The sequence below is a fragment of the Candoia aspera genome, chromosome 12 (assembly GCF_035149785.1).
Source record: "Candoia aspera isolate rCanAsp1 chromosome 12, rCanAsp1.hap2, whole genome shotgun sequence".
Lineage (NCBI taxonomy): Eukaryota > Metazoa > Chordata > Lepidosauria > Squamata > Boidae > Candoia > Candoia aspera.
In genome coordinates this window covers 14,563,834-14,581,230 of record NC_086164.1, presented here as the reverse complement: position 1 = coordinate 14,581,230, position 17,397 = coordinate 14,563,834, and the positions used below count along the sequence as shown (strand labels likewise).

The following is a 17,397-nucleotide window of genomic DNA, read 5'->3' as shown; positions in this document are numbered from 1 at the left end:
CAATTGATCTTTGTGAGTGGGGGAGGGGTGGATTTTACTTCCCAAACAAAGTCAGGTCCCTGTGAATTCTAACCATGAGGCAGGATGGCTGTGGAACAAGTTGAGGAGAGAAGTTGGGGGGATCTGTTTCCTTAGAAGTCAGAAAAAGATCAAACTGATACCTATTGAAAATAATGTCTGCAGAGCTTCTGTCACATCGTTATTATGCAGAGGAGAATGCTTAATGAGTGTAATTGCTCATGGAAAGGAGTAGGAAGAAAAGCTTCAACTACAGGTCGTCCTCCCCTAACGACCACAATAGGGACTGGAAAATTGGTTGTTAAGCGGTGCAGTTGGTAAGTGACTCACCATGTGACCGGACCAGATTTTACGACCACTTTTATGATGGTTGTTAAGCGGATCCAGCTTACTCAATGGACTTTTTTGCCAGAAATCACAAGACCTCAGGATGCTGCAACTGGTCGTAAATGCGAGCCAGCTGCCAAATGCCCAAATTGCAATCATGTGATCGCAGGGGTGGTACAATGATTTGTGGTGGTCATAAGTGTGAGTACAGGTCATAAAGCAGTTTTTCTGAGGCTGTCGTAACTTCAGACCGTTGTTAAATGAATGGCTGTTAAGCGAGGAGTAGCTATACTAGGTTTCCTCTTATTTTCCCACAAAGAAACCACTGTATTTGCAGAAAGTTGCTTTCTTTCTAGCCGAACAACAACCAGCCAGGTGTGAAGCAGGTGTAGGGTCAAGCGACAGTTCAAAGATCAACTGTAAAAGCATTCCATGCACAAAAAGGTTCAAGAGAAAAGCAAAGTATGAATCTAGCAATGAGGTAAATATTCTGGCAGCTGCTCACAAGAGAACCCTTCCAGCAGAGGGTCATCTCCACTTGTCAGCTTTAGATCCCAGAGTTCAAGACACTTCCCTAAACCAGCTGAATTGCATTAGTTCAGAGGGCCACAGTAGCTTTCCTTTTCACCCTTCTGCACTTTTCAGCACTCTGGCTCTTAACCCACTATCATTCTCACAGATCTGGATGATGCTCCAGAGCAGGGTTTCTCAACCAGGGTTCTGCGAGAAGTCCCTAGGGGTTCGCTGGGAGATTCCAATTTATTTAAAATTTTATTTCAAATTTGGGTAACTTCACATTAAAGAGGTACATTTCATTCTTTACTTTTAGTTTAAGAACACTGTTAATGCATATATACAGGCCTACCCATGAAACAAATATAATAATTTTGTAACTTCTGGCCTATATTTGATCCTGAATGTGCAGGGGTTCCCCAAGGCCTGAAAAATATTTCAAGGGTTCCTCCAGCATCAGAAGGCTGAGGCAGGCTGCTCTGGAGTTACCCCATTAAGATCTGGGATGCAGATTCCCTGGGAGCAGGGGCTGGTTCTTCCCTATTTGTCCTGCTAGGCAGTAGCTCCTGATCTCATCTGTCTGCAAGCTCTCCTCTGGCATTGCCTTACCTCCTGAGGATAAATCCTTAGTAGACATCATGAAAATTAAATGCAATAGTATTGCTTTGTTCCAGATCAGCCTAAGTGAGCTTCTTTGATATAGTGTGTCTGTACAAAATAATATCAAGAGTATAGCTAGAAAACATATATCCACTTTAAATTAATTTAAGAAAATGAAACAGTTTAAATACAATAATTCTTATATTCTCTGCCTTTATAGGATTTAAATACTGGACAAGTTATTAAAGACGTTCACTTATCTCTGTTCCTTTATCCCTAAGGCTAATTTCTAATTATATTTCTAATATGAATCTAAAATTCTCAGATCTTTTTAGAAGGCATTCTTTAGCTGTAGAAATGTAATTGTTACATTTTAATAAAAAATAATACCTTTCCCCCAAATCAGTTACTTGTAAGTCTTGGCATATCATCATTCAGGACTTCCCAAAGTGTTTTTATCCATAAATATGTTAATTGCATGCAGGAAAATTGGCTAATATAATAAAAACAGGTTGGCTACATACCAGAACTTTACAAAGAGAATGGTTTCTGCTCAGTTCAGTTTGAGGCACACTTTCTGTTTAATTTCTGGATTTCCATTAAAAAAAACACTAAATGTTCATTTATCAACTTCATTTTAAATAGGTTGTTGTTGTTTTTATCCTGAATTCAGGTGACTGGTTGCTTCTTAAAACCTGAGAGCTATTTCATCTTTCACTGATGTGTTGACTGAATACTTGGAATGGAGGCAAAATCATACCCATGGTTATTCTGGCCATGGTGCCCATTAGACGTGCTAAGTAAAAATAAAAGCATCTGTAAGTGAAGCCAGAGTTAGACTTTTGGCAAAAACTAAAAGCAGAGGGAATCAGCAGATAGGGGGAAAAAAACTGACTTGAAAATCATGAGTGGAATAAGTAATCACAAAAACATTCTTGGAGCCCACTGTTTTCTTCTGGTAACAGTTTATTGCACAGATAAAAATAAATCAAGGCAATTCAAAATTAAAAGCACAAAGAAGATATCTCTGGGTGAATGGGTGGAAGAAAGAGATTCACAGCAAAATAGTTAAAGGATTCTGTGAAGTTATGCTGGCAGGAAAGGCAGGTGGAAACAAATAACTAAAATCCTGAATGGGAAATGGTGTGGGAGGTAGACAGAGAGATGCGATCTTGATCTGATCTGGATCTGATCTTCTTTTAACTTATCACCTATTTCAAAATTAAACAATAATAACTTTAAAAAAAACAGGAAATGGAATAGACTTGGTCCAGAGCTACTCAATCTTGATGTAGGAGTTTTCTGATCTTAAGTAAAGCTCAGCAGTAACAGTTACTGAATCAGGACTGGGGAACTTAACCTGCCATATGGTGCGAGGAGATTCCACCTTGCTTTTTCTCTATAGCCCACTTTTTGCAAGGACTTCAGTTATCTGCCAAGGAACCACAAAACTAGCAATCTGGAGAACACAGTTGGGAAGGTGAGGGCATTTTGTACCTCCCCAATACCCATTTCACCCCAAAATATCACAGAGGCATCTCTTTTTGGCTCAGCACTTGTATGTTCAGGGTAGACCTGTACAAAAAGAGGCCAATATTGCACAGCCATATAGGAGGATTGGATCCATCATGTATCTTGATACTTAATGAATAAGCACAGTCTGTTTTTCAAACCGACCATAAAGCAGACTTAGACAGATAACAGTGATAGTTAAAAATACTGTAGTCATTGTTTCCACTGAAAACCCTTTCTAATGGCTACTTGGGTAACAAGGTTAGATTAATGGTAGCTTCCATTCATACAGATCGTAAATAGCCTGTTTTAAGTAAAGCAGAGGCTCTCAATCAACAGATGGCAAATTAATCCTGAAAGGTTTATATGTTTTCATTTAGGTATATAAATGCAGTAGGTTGTCATTCTGCTTTCTTCTATGCCAAAGTCACCACTTGTTAAAAGGAAGCTGTTAACATGAGAGCTGCAAGGAGGAAAAGGCCACGTGGCAGATGCATTTCTTTCTCTCCTTTTCATAACTTCAGATCTGCAGTTTTAAAACAGGGATGCATAACCTGAAGTTTCCAATTTTAACTGTGCCCCCATGAAGCTCCTCTAAAAGTCAATCCCCAATCATAATGTCAACATGAAAGGAGGAGGAAACTTAATGGGGGGTTAATCTTACACGCTTGGCCACTCCAAGGCCAGGTGCCCTTTAAATTCCAACCTAAGAAAAGTTTAAATGCTTCAAGCTGCAACTGAGTTTATGCTTTAGGATAGCGGAAGTGTTGCAGATTAGAAGGTGGGTGTTGACTGCAAATCATGTCTTCTTTTCTTCCCATGTATCTAACTAACAACAACAACAAATCTTGGTTTCAGCTCCCACAATTGAACTTGTGGGCCCTCGTGATCTCACAACCCATCTGGAATGTGTGTTTAAATTGTCACAACTGAAGTAGCTGCCAGATAAATTATTCATCCTGAGGCCCAAGGTGTTTCTCAGGTTCAGAAGATATGAAACAAAGCCTAAGGTGCTTCTCACATTAGTAGGATGGTGAGAGCAATGCTCAGCACTCCTGCAAAATAAAGCCTTTGACAGTTCCCCTCTTATAAACTCAATTGTTCACCTTGCAAACTGCTATGGGTATATATTATTTGTCAATAATCAGGCATGAGCTGGCAAACGTTATGGCCCAGAAATACAGTCTATTACTCAATCACATATCCAAGTATTCTGTGCTTTGGTATGTTACAATTATGAATTTGTCAGATTGAAACTATTATTATACAACTCTGGAAAGGGTAATGTATCTTGAAATGCAACAATGGATTGTTGGTATGCATTGTTTGTGAACATTTAAATTGATTCTTCTGGGTTGTTGTTGTTTTTGGAAAAAGGGCAAAGAAGACAACTTTTTGACAATATGGTCAAGGTTTCTGGGGTTGTTCTGTTAATAACAATTTCAAGGCCCCTGTTTTCTTTTTTCTTGCTATGCTTGTTCTGTTATTGTGTTCATCCAGTAATGCTGTTATGTGTATTTGCATTTTTTATAGTTTAATATAGATAGATATATATATGTGTATACATCGTCAAGACCAGTAAATAACAGTAGTGTTAGTGCTTTTAGGCATTGCTTTCCATAGCAAACCCTCCTCCAGTTGTAGGGGAAAATACAATGTTATTTATTATGTGTAAGACACTCAAAACGGAAAAGAATAATACAAAGGAAGGGATTTGATCAAGCTGATTCACCATCTTTGGATTTACTGTCCAGATGTATCCAAAGATCAAGCCCAGTCCAAAAATGCTAGGGAATTCCTGGAACCTTGGCATTCCGAGAAATGAGCCATCAACAGACTCATAGAGATAAACCCCACCTACATACCATTCAAAAGATGGAACCAAAATTCAGAAAAGGAAACATGCAGCCCAGAGGACATTCTGCCTAGCAAAAACACATGGAAAAGCAGGAAACAGCACCAGATAAAGAATCAGGGAAGAAATAATACTCTGATTAAGGTACCATTGAGGAGGAGGAGGGACTTTGCCCATGTTGTACAGAAAAAAATGGCAGAGCTGAGCCATTTTCTAGGAGAAATTTCTAGGACTGTTCTAGAGAATTGATAGGAACAACCCTACCTAGTAAATTGGTGCTTTATGACTGGCCATTGGTGAAAAAATATTGGTAAGAGCATCCAGACATACTGTCTGCCATGCTGAGGGGTTTGAGGAGCACAGTAGGCATACTAAGATATGTATTTTATTTTTTAAAAAAATTGTTTTAGACATAGCTGCTGGCTCACAGTTGAGTGTCACTATTCAGACACACTAATCAATATAGTCTAATTAAGGAGTTTCAGAATACTACAGGCAACTCCTGTTTATATGCATCTTCTCTTTAGAAATCAAGCTGCAATGAGTATATGATAGAAAAGGGAAAATCCAAAGCATTATGGCCACATTTCACAACCTGGCACCCTGAAGATAGCTTAGGCCTGCATAGCATCACCCAAAAATTGCAGGCAGCATTGCCTAGGAAATTTGTTTTTGCATTTGTTGTTCTTTTTTATTATGTTGCTATGAATCTTAATACATTGTCTTGTTTAAATACAGTGATATTTGTACAGGGCATTTTGGAACTTGCATTCTTTGAAGGTGAACGGTTGGAGAAAGCTAATTTGTACTATTGAAATTGCTTCCTTGGACATGTATATTGTGGATCATGCAATTTCTATAAAAAATGTGCAACCTACTCTTGCCTAAATGTGCCATTCAGGATGGCTAAGAAAACTGAAAGCAGTAGAACATGTCAATAATTTAAAAAAGAAAATAGAAATCAGTTACAAAAAATATGAAGATGTCATGAAAGAAAGCAGATAATATAGTCAGAAATTTGCCTGGGAAATGAACAGCTTCATAGACAGAAGGGTCTTGGCAAATTAATGAAAACACAACTAAGAGTATCTGAGGCAAGAAATTCCATAGTTTAGGTACCACAAATCCAGAACAGATTCTGAGAATGCATTACAGAGGGAAGAATGTCTGAGAAGTTTCCTTTCTTTTACTTTATTACTACAACCAATGATCCTCATAAAAAGAAGTCCTCTGATGCGGTGTTGGGTGTGGCCAGTTTTCTAGATCTGCAAACTTTTAGGCATTCAATTTTGAATTTTCACATCCAAAGATTAAAATTAAAAGATTAGCTGGATCCCTAATAAAAGAAATGACTTTAAGTTCCTTAAAAAACTTGAGCAATGTCTGAAGTCCCATCCATCAGTAATCCTTAGATGCTGACATAAATACTTTAGATGATATCTTAGACCATTTTTGGTCTGAGAAAAGCAGTTTAAACAGCATACATACATGATTGATAGAAGGAAAAGGACTGGGAGAAAAAAACAAACTGAAATATTCTTGACGAATATACATTAATGGTAGGGCAAGCTCCAGAGAGCTTTTGTTTTTCATTTGCTTATAAACTTCATGAATAGCCCTGAAGATTGGTGAACTCGTTTTTTCTGAAGGAGAGTACCTAATGCAATTGTTTAAACAAAATCACATGCCAGCTGGTGTATTGTTTTGCAGCAGAGATAATGCATGATGCTTTCTTTATGTGGTATCTTTTCAGATGGATGCCCAGGTCTGTGTTATGGAAATGGAAGGTGCACCCTTGACCAAAATGGATGGCACTGTATCTGCCAGGTGGGCTGGAGTGGAATGGGATGCAATGTTGTAATGGAAATGCTTTGTGAAGATGACATCGATAATGATGGAGGTACAGACACAGTTAATGCTCCAGTGTGTATATGTCATATTTGTGAATGAATGAATGGATCTGTCTTCTATAGGGCTTCATTCACAATAGGCTCTAAGCAGTGTACAGCAGTATGCATAATAGGTAATACTATATAATTCCAATAGTCCATCGAATACAGTAGATGGTGCTACATCTCACTCAGACGACAGCGCTGTTCAATTCCCTAAAGGCCTTCTGGAACAACCAGGTTTTAAGTTTCCAGAAAATCACAAGGGAAGGAGCCATTCTCACCTTGGGAGGAAATTATTTCATAAAAGGAGAGCTCCTGGAGTTCACTTCCATGCCCCTCCCAGTAGAAATCCTGATACAAGGGGACCTACGATGGTAATTCACTGCTTGTATTCATTGGGCTGGCAGATGGTGGTCCCAGAAATACCCAGGCTCCAAGTCATATAGAGCTTTATAGGTGCCGGCCCTTCAAGGTAGATCAGACTAGGAACCCGATGTCATGTAGGTCAGTAGTACTTATACTGTAAAGCTATAGGAACAGAATCTTGCAAGTCTGCATATGCTTCCCCACTCCCTCCCTTTATCTTCATGAGAACTAGGGAGCGTCTTCTCTGAGACATTTTCTCAGGTTACATTCCTGCTCCAGACTTGGTCCTCTTTTATCTGACCATTGCCTTGGTAGCAGCTCTTCCTCCTGTTCCTCAAGGCCATTCCCTCTGCCTTCTACAACAGGACCTTTATTTTTGGTGCCATATCCAAGTACCAGTACTCAGAAAATGCTACTCCCTTTATTTCTTTAGTTTTAAACTCTTATATATAAATCCTTTCAGATATTTGAAGGGTACTGTCCCATTTCCCCTCACATCCCCAGCAGTTCCTGTAACCTTTCCTCATATCCTTTGCTTTCCATTTCGATTCTGGGCCCAAAAAGGCGACATGGACAGATACTAAGGAATTGATGAAAAGGCCATCCCATGTGTTGCTCCTTTGGTTCACATTCATTTTCTGGGATGCCAACTGCCTTACAATTCTATCTCTGAGCTCCCTTCATCCTTCATATCACATATGTCATGTTAAAGGCACATTTTTCTGGCTGAAATATCTCTTGAGCAGATGCAGCACCATGGAGAGCTGGTTTGAGCTTGGGGTGTACATCTGTGCCTGGCTGGCAAGGCTTAGCAGGATCAGCCGTGCAATGCTGACATCTTCAGCAGATGCCCTCTCCCCATATAGCTCACAGTTTGCATTGAGATTGCTTCTTTCCTCTCCTCCTCCCCACTGCTTCATGGGGGGCTGCATATTCCCTTTCTTCCTTCCCCAGATGACCTTTCAGATCAGCCAAAGAGCTCCAGGCTCCCCTTTTCTCTCTCTTCTGCCCAGCTATTGATCAAGAAGCATCAGCAATCAATTGTTAGGAAGCTGTGTTGGAGGTTTGCTTCTGCATCTCTCTCTAATTAAAGCTTTGGGGTACAGAATAACAAGGCAGCTTAAATCCAACAGCAAGATAAGCATAAACTGCATACAGCATGTGAGCAACGGCTATGTCACTCACTGTATGTCCCTCGTTGTTGGTATGACATATCCAAGCCTCCAAGCAGAAATGTGCTCGGTTTCCCTTATTTAGGCTGTGCCAACTTGCTTCCAGTAAAATCTGAAGCGTTCCAGGTTAGTTCCATACCCCAGTGTTGCCACTGCAGCTGCTACAGCTGCCAACACACAGTCTCACCCATCTCCCTGTTACAGGGAGATGCTTATGAATACATCCCCTTAAAAAGAAGAAGCTAGTACGGGGTTTCTCAAGCAGGTTCCATGGCACCCTCAGGTTCTGCGAGAGGTCATGAGGGGCTCCCTGGGAGATCACAATTTATGTAAAAAATTATTTCAAATTCGGGCAAGTTCACATTAAAGAGGCAAGTTTCATTCTTTATTTTTAGTTTAGGAGCACTGTTAATGCATATATACAGGCCTACCCATGAAACAAATACCATAATTTTGTAACTTCTGGCCTATATTTGACCCTGAATGTGCAGGGGTTCCCCGAGGCCTGAAAAATATTTCAAGGGCTCCTCCGGGGTCAAAAGGTTGAGAAAGGCTGAGCTAGTAACTCTCATGTGCTCAATACGTTGTGCTCTTGGGCATCTGTGAACATTGCCATGATAAGTACAGTGACCATACTTGGTTTATTATAAAGGATAGTCCTTTCAGAAAGCTGTTCTTTAGATTTTTTTGTTTAGATTTCTTTATCCCACTTGTATTATTTTTATAAATAACTCAAGGCGGTGAACATACCTAATACTCCTTCCTCTTCCTATTTTCCCCACAACAACAACCCTGCGAGGTGGGTTGGACTGAGAGAGAGGGACTGGCCCAAGGTCATCCAGCCGGCTTTCGTGCCTAAGGTGGGACTAGAACTCTCCTACCACACCTGATTGGCTCTTGGGCTGAGAGAGAGGAACTGGCCCAAGGTCACCCAGCTGGCTTTTTTCAAAAACTCACTTTTTATTTTGGTCATTTAACTTTTACTGTACACATGGTACCACTTAATCCATGGTCTTTCACATTCATGTGAAAAATAAGGAAATTGAATTGAATTTTAAAATAAATTTACATACACTCTTTGATTTTAGGGATTGTTACTAAAGTTTTTCTTGGTTTGATTGTTGAATTTTCCTTTGTAAAGCAAAGTTATAAACATAAACCATCATTGTTTTTTATCCTTATGAACCTCTTTCAGATTTGCCCCTTTTTCAGGCTTGCTCTTTATTTTTTCCAAAAAAATATGGTCACTGTCACAATAAAGCAACGCAAAACGTTCTCAGAAGAAGCTACATCAAAGATGGGCTAGAGTGAAGGGTTCCCTAACACATTCCCATTCCAGCCTTTGGATAAAGAGGCAGGGAGGAATCTCAGGATAAGAATTTGGTGCAAATGCTAATTTGTCAGGCACAGTCTCAGGTCGTAGTAGCTAAGCTAGCCTTTCCCAGCCTAGGGTCTCTAGCATCATCACTGAATACAGGTGATGTTGGCAGGAGATGAGGGAAATGTTAGTCCCGCAGTGCATATGGGAAAGGTGGGGCTAGCACATCAGATTACAGATTACAGATGAAGGCAGAAAATAAATTGATCCAAATCCATTACCAGTGGCGATTAAGGAATGGAATCAAAACTTGTGATAATAAAGGAGAGGCTGCCGATCTTTTTTTTTTCTCCCCCCCCCCCCATATGGCCTCTGAAGAGCCCACATGATCCATTGGTTAGTTCTATTTTTTCCAGAAGAATTGGAAGAAATTTCAACATGTATACAAGGGGAAAATGGAAGGCAGGAAACACAGTTTATTCAGCACAAAGTAGACACACATTCAAGAAAGCTTACTGTGATGGTTAATTTATACAGGACTGACCCATAACAACCATCCAAGTGTTGGTGGTCCACAATTTAATGGAAGTATAGAAAGCCGGGGGGAGGCTGCAGATCTCTGTTTTTCCAAATAGAGATAGAATATCGACACCTCATAATTCACCAGATCCAGCAGAGAAGGCATGCTGTGGGCCCATCAACTACACATGGCAGGTCCTAGGCAGCAGTCCTTTTCTGCTGTGGCACCCACTTTATGGACTATGTTCCCCCCTGAAGTGAGGTTGGCTTCATCCCTTTTGTCTTCCCAGAAGTCCTTCAAGACCTGGTTATGCCACCAGGCCTGAGTGCCCCCAGGGGACCAGTGAAATATGGAGGTGACTCCACTGTTATTAACACCTGCCCTTTGCCCAATATTGTTTTTCTTTTAGTTTTATCCTTTTTATAATTTAAGCTTTTAATAATAACAATAACAATAATAGTAACAAAAATTGTTTGGTATATATTGTTTTTTAGCTTTGTTGTACACCACCCAGAGTCCCTCGTTTGTGAGATGGGCACTCATATAAATTGGATGGATGGATGAATGAATGAATGAATGAATGAATAAATAAATAAATAAAATAATTCAAATTGGTGGAAGAGTGCCACACTTCCAAATTTCTCCCAAAAGTTTCTCCATTGAAAGAAATTCATCAAAAACTGAATCTTGTTCTTCAGCTTGAATGAGGACTGAGAGAAAAAAATGCAGTGTGTGTGTGTGTACTACATTAAAAAGTAGTTTAAATAACCACTTTAAATAGGAAAGAAGTCAGAGAAATACTATGGGGATATTTTTTCATCTCTCCTTTAGTTTCTCATCTTGCTTCAGTTTTCACTTTCTGTTTCATCCTCGTATCTGACAGGTTTTTCTACCTCCTTTATCTTACTCTCTCTCTTTTAAGATTATGATCTTAGAAGCAGCAGCCACTCTGGATTTTTACATATTGGACAATATTCCATTCATTCTTGCACTCTCAAAAGCATGAAACAATTGGGTGCGTACGTGAGTCTGTCTGCTTGTGTACGAACTTTTTTTTTTTAATTAAATCTGATTTGTAGTCAGGTTGCTGCTTTCGCTGCTTGAAAGCCACTGGAAGTGCAAAGTTCAGATTATTTACTCTGCACTCCGTGATTGTAATCGGGACGCGGTGGCGCTGCGGGTTAAACCGCTGAGCTGCCGATCAGAAGGTCGGCGGTTCGAAACCGCACAGCAGGGTGAGCTCCCGTTGCTCGTCCCAGCTCCTGCTCACCTAGCAGTTCGAAAACATGCCAATGTGAGTAGATCAATAGGTACCGCTTCGGCGGGAAGGTAACGGCGTTCCGTGTCGTCATGCTGACCATGGAGGAAGTGTCTTTGGACAAACGCTGGCTCTTTGGCTTTGAAATGGAGATGAGCACCGCCCCCTAGAGTCAGACATGACTGGACTTTACGTCAAGGGAAACCTTTACCTTTTACAGTGATTGTATGCGATACAATGCCACCACAGTGGAAAAGCAGGCTTTGTAAAAAGTTTCATATGAGTAAAGAGAAAAAGCAAAGGAGAAATCCCTTGTTTCCCTCTTGTGACAGAGCAAGCAGAATTGTAACCAACCAATTCTTGAGATTTCTGCACAAATTTCCTTTCTGAGTCAGAGAAAATGGTTGCCTAGTGTTCTCGATTCTGTGTCTACCCACAGATTAAGGGTGGAAATTATTGGGAACTAAAGAACACAATTTACGCTGGGATAGAGTAACAATATTGATCTACAAGGTTGTTATTTTGCCCCCAAGGGATCACTGTGATTTAGTGACATCACTGATGTGGACAGAGATCAGAGTATTAGCCCATTTTTTTCTTTGTTTAAGTGCACATGCACACGAGCACACACACACACACAACTGTTAAGCTTCTGAGAAACTTAATATACTTATTGTATGGCTTAATTTATAAAATCACACAGCATGTTCTTAGAAGGGTCTTCCAGTTTCTTTATGGGTATAGTTGTAAGAGACAAATCAGTCCATGCTAGGTGGGTTTGCCTAACAATCACATCCTTTGTGTCCCCTGCAATGGGAATTTTATATCCAACTTTTGAGTGGAAATCTGTGCTGCTCAAACTGGAACAATATGCTATCTCTTTCAGCTTGTTAGTTATTTTTTTAAAAAAATATATATCACCTCCCATTAAAGGCCTCATCATTTATTGCACATGACTGAAGGCAGTATAAAGTAGATCAACTGCTTTAAAACTGTGGACCCAGTGAAACTCACTCCCAGGTCTAGGCGTCATTCCTGTCAGGATTCTGGAAAGTGAAAAGCTAGATAGGTTCACACATCATGCAGGTCTAGGCTAAAATGGGGTCGGGGAGTTTGTATATTGTGTGTTATGAAACCAAGGTCATTATGTTAAGCCATGATAAGTTTTTTAAGAGGATTTATTAGCAAGTTTATGCCTGTCTACGACCATAATAAAGATTTGATTTGATATTAGCATGCTATCAGAACACAATTATTTTTGTAAACCCCAGTTTAGGACTCGGCATTTTGTGCGAATACAGCCAATGTGGGTCATGTCATATGCTCTGTGTTGTGCAGGAAGTAACATTTCGGTCTCCTACTAGCATTACTATCTGTGGGTCTGACCATTTTTATACCTAACAGTGTAATTTACACTTAGCCCATGCTTGTGTGGAGATGAGAAAATTGTGTATCTTGTAGTTAAGAATTTTTAAAAAGTTAGAAGAGGACTAGAGGCAACTGTTATAGATGGAGATGTTGAAGCGGTGTCTAGTGCAGAAAGATTTTATTTTTTCCTACCCAGCTTTAATTTAATTTGAAGTATTTGTTTGAATAAAATCAAAGGAAAAAGAAGTTTCAGAGACATCCTCATAGGCAAAGTGTGGTGTTCTTACCCTTGTTTAACAATGAGCTAGCCAAAGGGTGTGTGTGAACCCCAAGAACACAGCCCTCTTGTGTGCCTTTTTCAATAGCAGTGCTCCTCTCATCGCTAAGGGGAAGTCCTGCCTTTGAGAAATGGTTTAAATTCTCTTCCCCAAAATTTAATGGAAAATTTTGGAAAGCTGTTTATGTCCATCTTGTCCCTGAACCCCACCTAGATACATAAACTTACATTTACACACTTACCATGTGATTAGCAACTTGCTCAGTCACATTTCTCAGCATTCAACCATTTTATCTCTTCTACAGTGTCTTTCTGGTTTCCCCTTTTTCAGATGGTTTGACAGACTGTGTTGACCCTGATTGCTGTCAACAGAGTAATTGCTTCTCCAGCCCTCTCTGTCAAGGGTCCCCTGATCCTCTCGACCTCATTCAGCAAAGTCAACCTCCTTTCTTGCAACATCCACCAAGGCTCTTTTATGATAGAATCAAGTTTCTGATTGGCAAGGAGAGCACTCATGTCATCCAAGGAGATGTCTCATTTGAGAGCAGGTAAGTTTCCTTCCCTCCGTCCCGCTCATATCACAGCGATGTGTGTTCTGAGTAGGACAGACAGCCAGGGGCTTCCTAGATGTTCAGTGACCTCTGACCTTTCGCCATTGTGTCTGGTTTTCTTGAATGATACAGTTGATCAAGATTTCTTTCAGTGTTTTTTTCCCCTTTATGCTCCTGGCTGGGGAGTCTTGGGAACTGTTGTTCCCACATATCTGTCAGGTGGAGAAAAATGGCTTGACATCCTTACATCTCATCTGTTTCACTTGCTTTCATACTGTGGATGTGCAGAGACCGTACAATCTAGTTCAATATCCTGATATGGATCTTTGGTAATTACTTGATCCAGACTGCTAGCATGATAATCTGATCCAATCTGTTGCTTGGATTTGGAGCGAGATTTAGAAAAGAACCGTTTTTCTCCTTCCATAACCTAACCCTAGAAAAACGTAAATGCCTGTTTTTGTTTCTTTCTTTTGCTTTTCAGTTGATTCGATTTCAGAGAATCTAGAGCTCTATGGAAAAGTGAAATGTGTTTCAAACGACACATCTTTAAAATCTGAATGTCAGGAAATCTCAACCATTTGAAATTTCAGACAAAAAAAAATTGTTCTTGATAAATCTTGAACGCAGTGGAATTTTTCTTCAGACTGTGGTAGAAATATAAGGGATGTTGCTGGAGTTTATTTTTCATAATCTCGTGCTGCTGAACATGATGCTGTGAAGACAGTGCGTGGTATCCCCTGAGTTTCTAAATGAGGCATCACCAAGGAAGGACCTAACAGTAAATGAATACATCACAAGAGCTTGTTAGCTAACTAATGCTGCTCTAAAAAAAGAGCCACCATGGGACTGGTTAGGATGAGCAATGAGGCTAAGCTGCCTGGGGCAAATGGAAAAAAATCAATGAAGTTCTCTCAACTTTAAAATTATCTATAGCCCTAAAACACAGTAATATGTTTGTCCAGTGACAGCCTAATCACTAGCATCACTTTGACTTGTGAACATACCCTTTTGCTTACTGAAATTCATGGTCCCTTTCTCTTCTTCTCTTCCATGGTGTTACATAAATGACAGGTGTTGTTTGGTGCAACTGCCATGAACATACTATTTGAAACCTTCCAATATCAAGATAAACCCCTATTTCATAGGCACACAATAGTTGTTTTAAAAAAAATAATAGTAACCTTATTAAAAATTACAATTGCAATGATACAAACTGAGACAAACTAAAAAAGTAAAAAAAGAAAAAGAAAAATAGAAGGTATACAAAAAAGTAGAAAAATAGAAAGGAAAGGTAAAATAAGAATATAGGAAAGAAAAAGGAAAGAAATATATAAAGAAATGGCTTCCCTCTTCATCACAACAAGGATAAACAATTTTAGTAACTTATCACCTTCTCTTAAAATACAACAAATTATCTCTCCTTCCCATACCCCATCTCTTATCAATAAACAAACCCTTAAACTTGTTATTTCAAACCTAATCAGCAAAAATCTATTAAGGGTTGCCAGAGATAACAACCTATCTATTTTAACCTTGATCAGATAAACCAACTTTATATTCCTTCCTTTTAACGATCTTGATCTTTAGTCCCTTCAAATAATGTCCTAGAACTTGATTTCTTTTCATTTCTTCTTTGTCCCTTCTCACAAAATTCTTGGAAGCTTTAACAAGCTTCTTTTGCAAATCCAATATGTTTATATTCTTGTAGTCTGTCATTTTTAAATCCACTTTCAGATCAGTCTCAATCTTATCAGGTAAAACTTGTTCCTCTTCCATAACATCTTTTAAACACCATCTATCTGTAGAGGCAGAGACTCTTAAAATTAATTTCTGTGTCCATTGTTCAAAAATATCCTTCAATATGTCCAGTGTTAACATATTTTGCTTCATTCTGTATTAGTAAGTCAAATTTAAGTGTTCTTCTCCTTTAATTGCAATCTTTATTTCCTTCTAGTTGTCTCTAGTGTCCGACCTTCGAAGTCCCATCCTATCATGTTCTTTAAAAAAAAAAAAAAAAAAGAATTCAAAACAAAAGCATTTTCCCATGGGAAGGATTCTTATAATTAATTCCAAAATCTTACTTCAAATCCATCTGGACCCTTAATCTATTTGTAACTTTCCAAAATCAAACTTCTAATCACCCTTTTGCTGTTTATTTTTCTTTAAAAAATTAAGTGCTTAAACTTGTATTTAAAACTTCGTTCGCTAAGGATTTACAGGAACTCACCAGTGTTTTCAGACTTGTCGATCCAAAGGTTCCTAATAGCTAAAAGCAGTTAACAAGCAATTTCTGAAAGTGATTGGAAAAGGAAGTATGTGGACCCAGTGTCCTTTTGAAGGTGCCAAATGTGGTTTGAGCAAGACGGTTATTCCCTGAGCTCCCAGAGCTCTAAACCCACCAGAGACCTCTGTCTTACAGTGTCCTTGCGAGAAGCGACTGTCTGGAGCTCCTGTGGGCAATCTTAAGTCCTCTCCTTGCCCGGTGAGGAATTATGAAGAGCCGGTCTATTTACCGGCTCTTCATTCTGCCACGGTCGTCGGCTTCAGTTCACCATGTCTTCCCTGGAAGTCAATACAATAAAAATGTTGAATGAATAACTGTTCAAGGTAGTATTCTCAACAAGAAGAAATGAATAAATCTCACTAAACCTCTTACCTTGTGTTTATCTATCTGGAATGTTTAATGCAGTAAATTATATGTTTTTAAGCAAAATGGTCTTCTGATAATTTCCGTACCAGAAGTGCACTTCAGAGATTAACATCTCATCTGGTGTTAGCTGATGAAAGCTGGAAATGTGTTCTGTATCAAACAATGAGCAAGACATTTTGAACGCAACACAGTAGGCATAGAGGGGAGAATACAACCAATAAAGTTAATGCAGTATTTCTAATAATAAATAAATAGGCATAAGTAAATAAATAGGATAAATGAATAGCCCTAAATCATTTCATTTACTATGATTGTTGTAAATCTGAATTTTGTATTTGTAATTGTATTGCAATCTACTCTGGAAAGTGAATGAATGAATGAATGAATATCTTTATTGAGGTCTTTGACCAGCCTTTACAATAAAAGAAAATAGTTTAATCCAACAATTCATTGTCAGGAAAAAGGAAAACAATAAAACAGTGAGACAAAGCATCTAATTAAAAGTTTTGCGCAATTGTAGAACTTGATCAAAATATTTGGCCACCTGGTGTGTGAGTGTAGAGTCAGCATCACTTAAAAAGAAATAAACGTAAAATCTATCCGTATGACCCTCAAATTTAGAGATGATTGGGGAGATCAGAGCACATCTTGAGGCATCATAAAAAGGACACCGTATGAGGATGTGGGCAAGAGTTTCTACCTCCCTGGGTCCACAAGGGCAAAGTCTCTGCAAATAAGGAGTCTTCTGGAGAGTATTAGGAAAGCTCTCTCTGTGAGGTCCTATATAGATATTGCATCATAGTAGATTTTGTATGTTCGTACCAGCACCACCTGTTTAAGACCCATTTCCCCAGAGTTTTAAAACAATTAGTTTTTTCCTGAAGAGATCAAAATGTTGTACGCTGGAGGGGAAAATCGTGGGGAACATAAAATGATAGTTGAGGGTGGGAGGGTTTGAGAACATAAAAAGAGCTCTGAGGTCGGATTAGGCCAAGAAGCTATCTAGTCCAGCATCCTGGGAGGCATGCCAGCCAGGTGTATCCAAGGAGCTCACAAGCAATGGACAGTGAATGTCCTTTTCCACCTGTTCATCCCCAGCTGCTCAAATTTAAGGTATGTTGCTGTGATTCAGAAAGTTGCAGGCATCCCACAGAACTAGCTTCCATGGAAAGCTTGACCTTTGAATTTGCCTGGTTC

At 39.3% G+C, this 17,397-nt stretch overlaps 1 protein-coding gene across 1 annotated transcript in view; it reads left to right on the top strand.

Annotated features, from left to right (window-relative positions):
* Positions 1-17,397, top strand: part of TENM1 (teneurin transmembrane protein 1) — a 273,477-nt gene that overhangs the window by 171,555 nt on the left and 84,525 nt on the right. The window contains exons 12-13 of the mRNA XM_063313466.1: positions 6,579-6,725; positions 13,328-13,544. Of these exons, the coding sequence (XP_063169536.1) occupies positions 6,579-6,725; positions 13,328-13,544 (364 nt within the window). The remainder of the gene's footprint in view (positions 1-6,578; positions 6,726-13,327; positions 13,545-17,397) is intronic.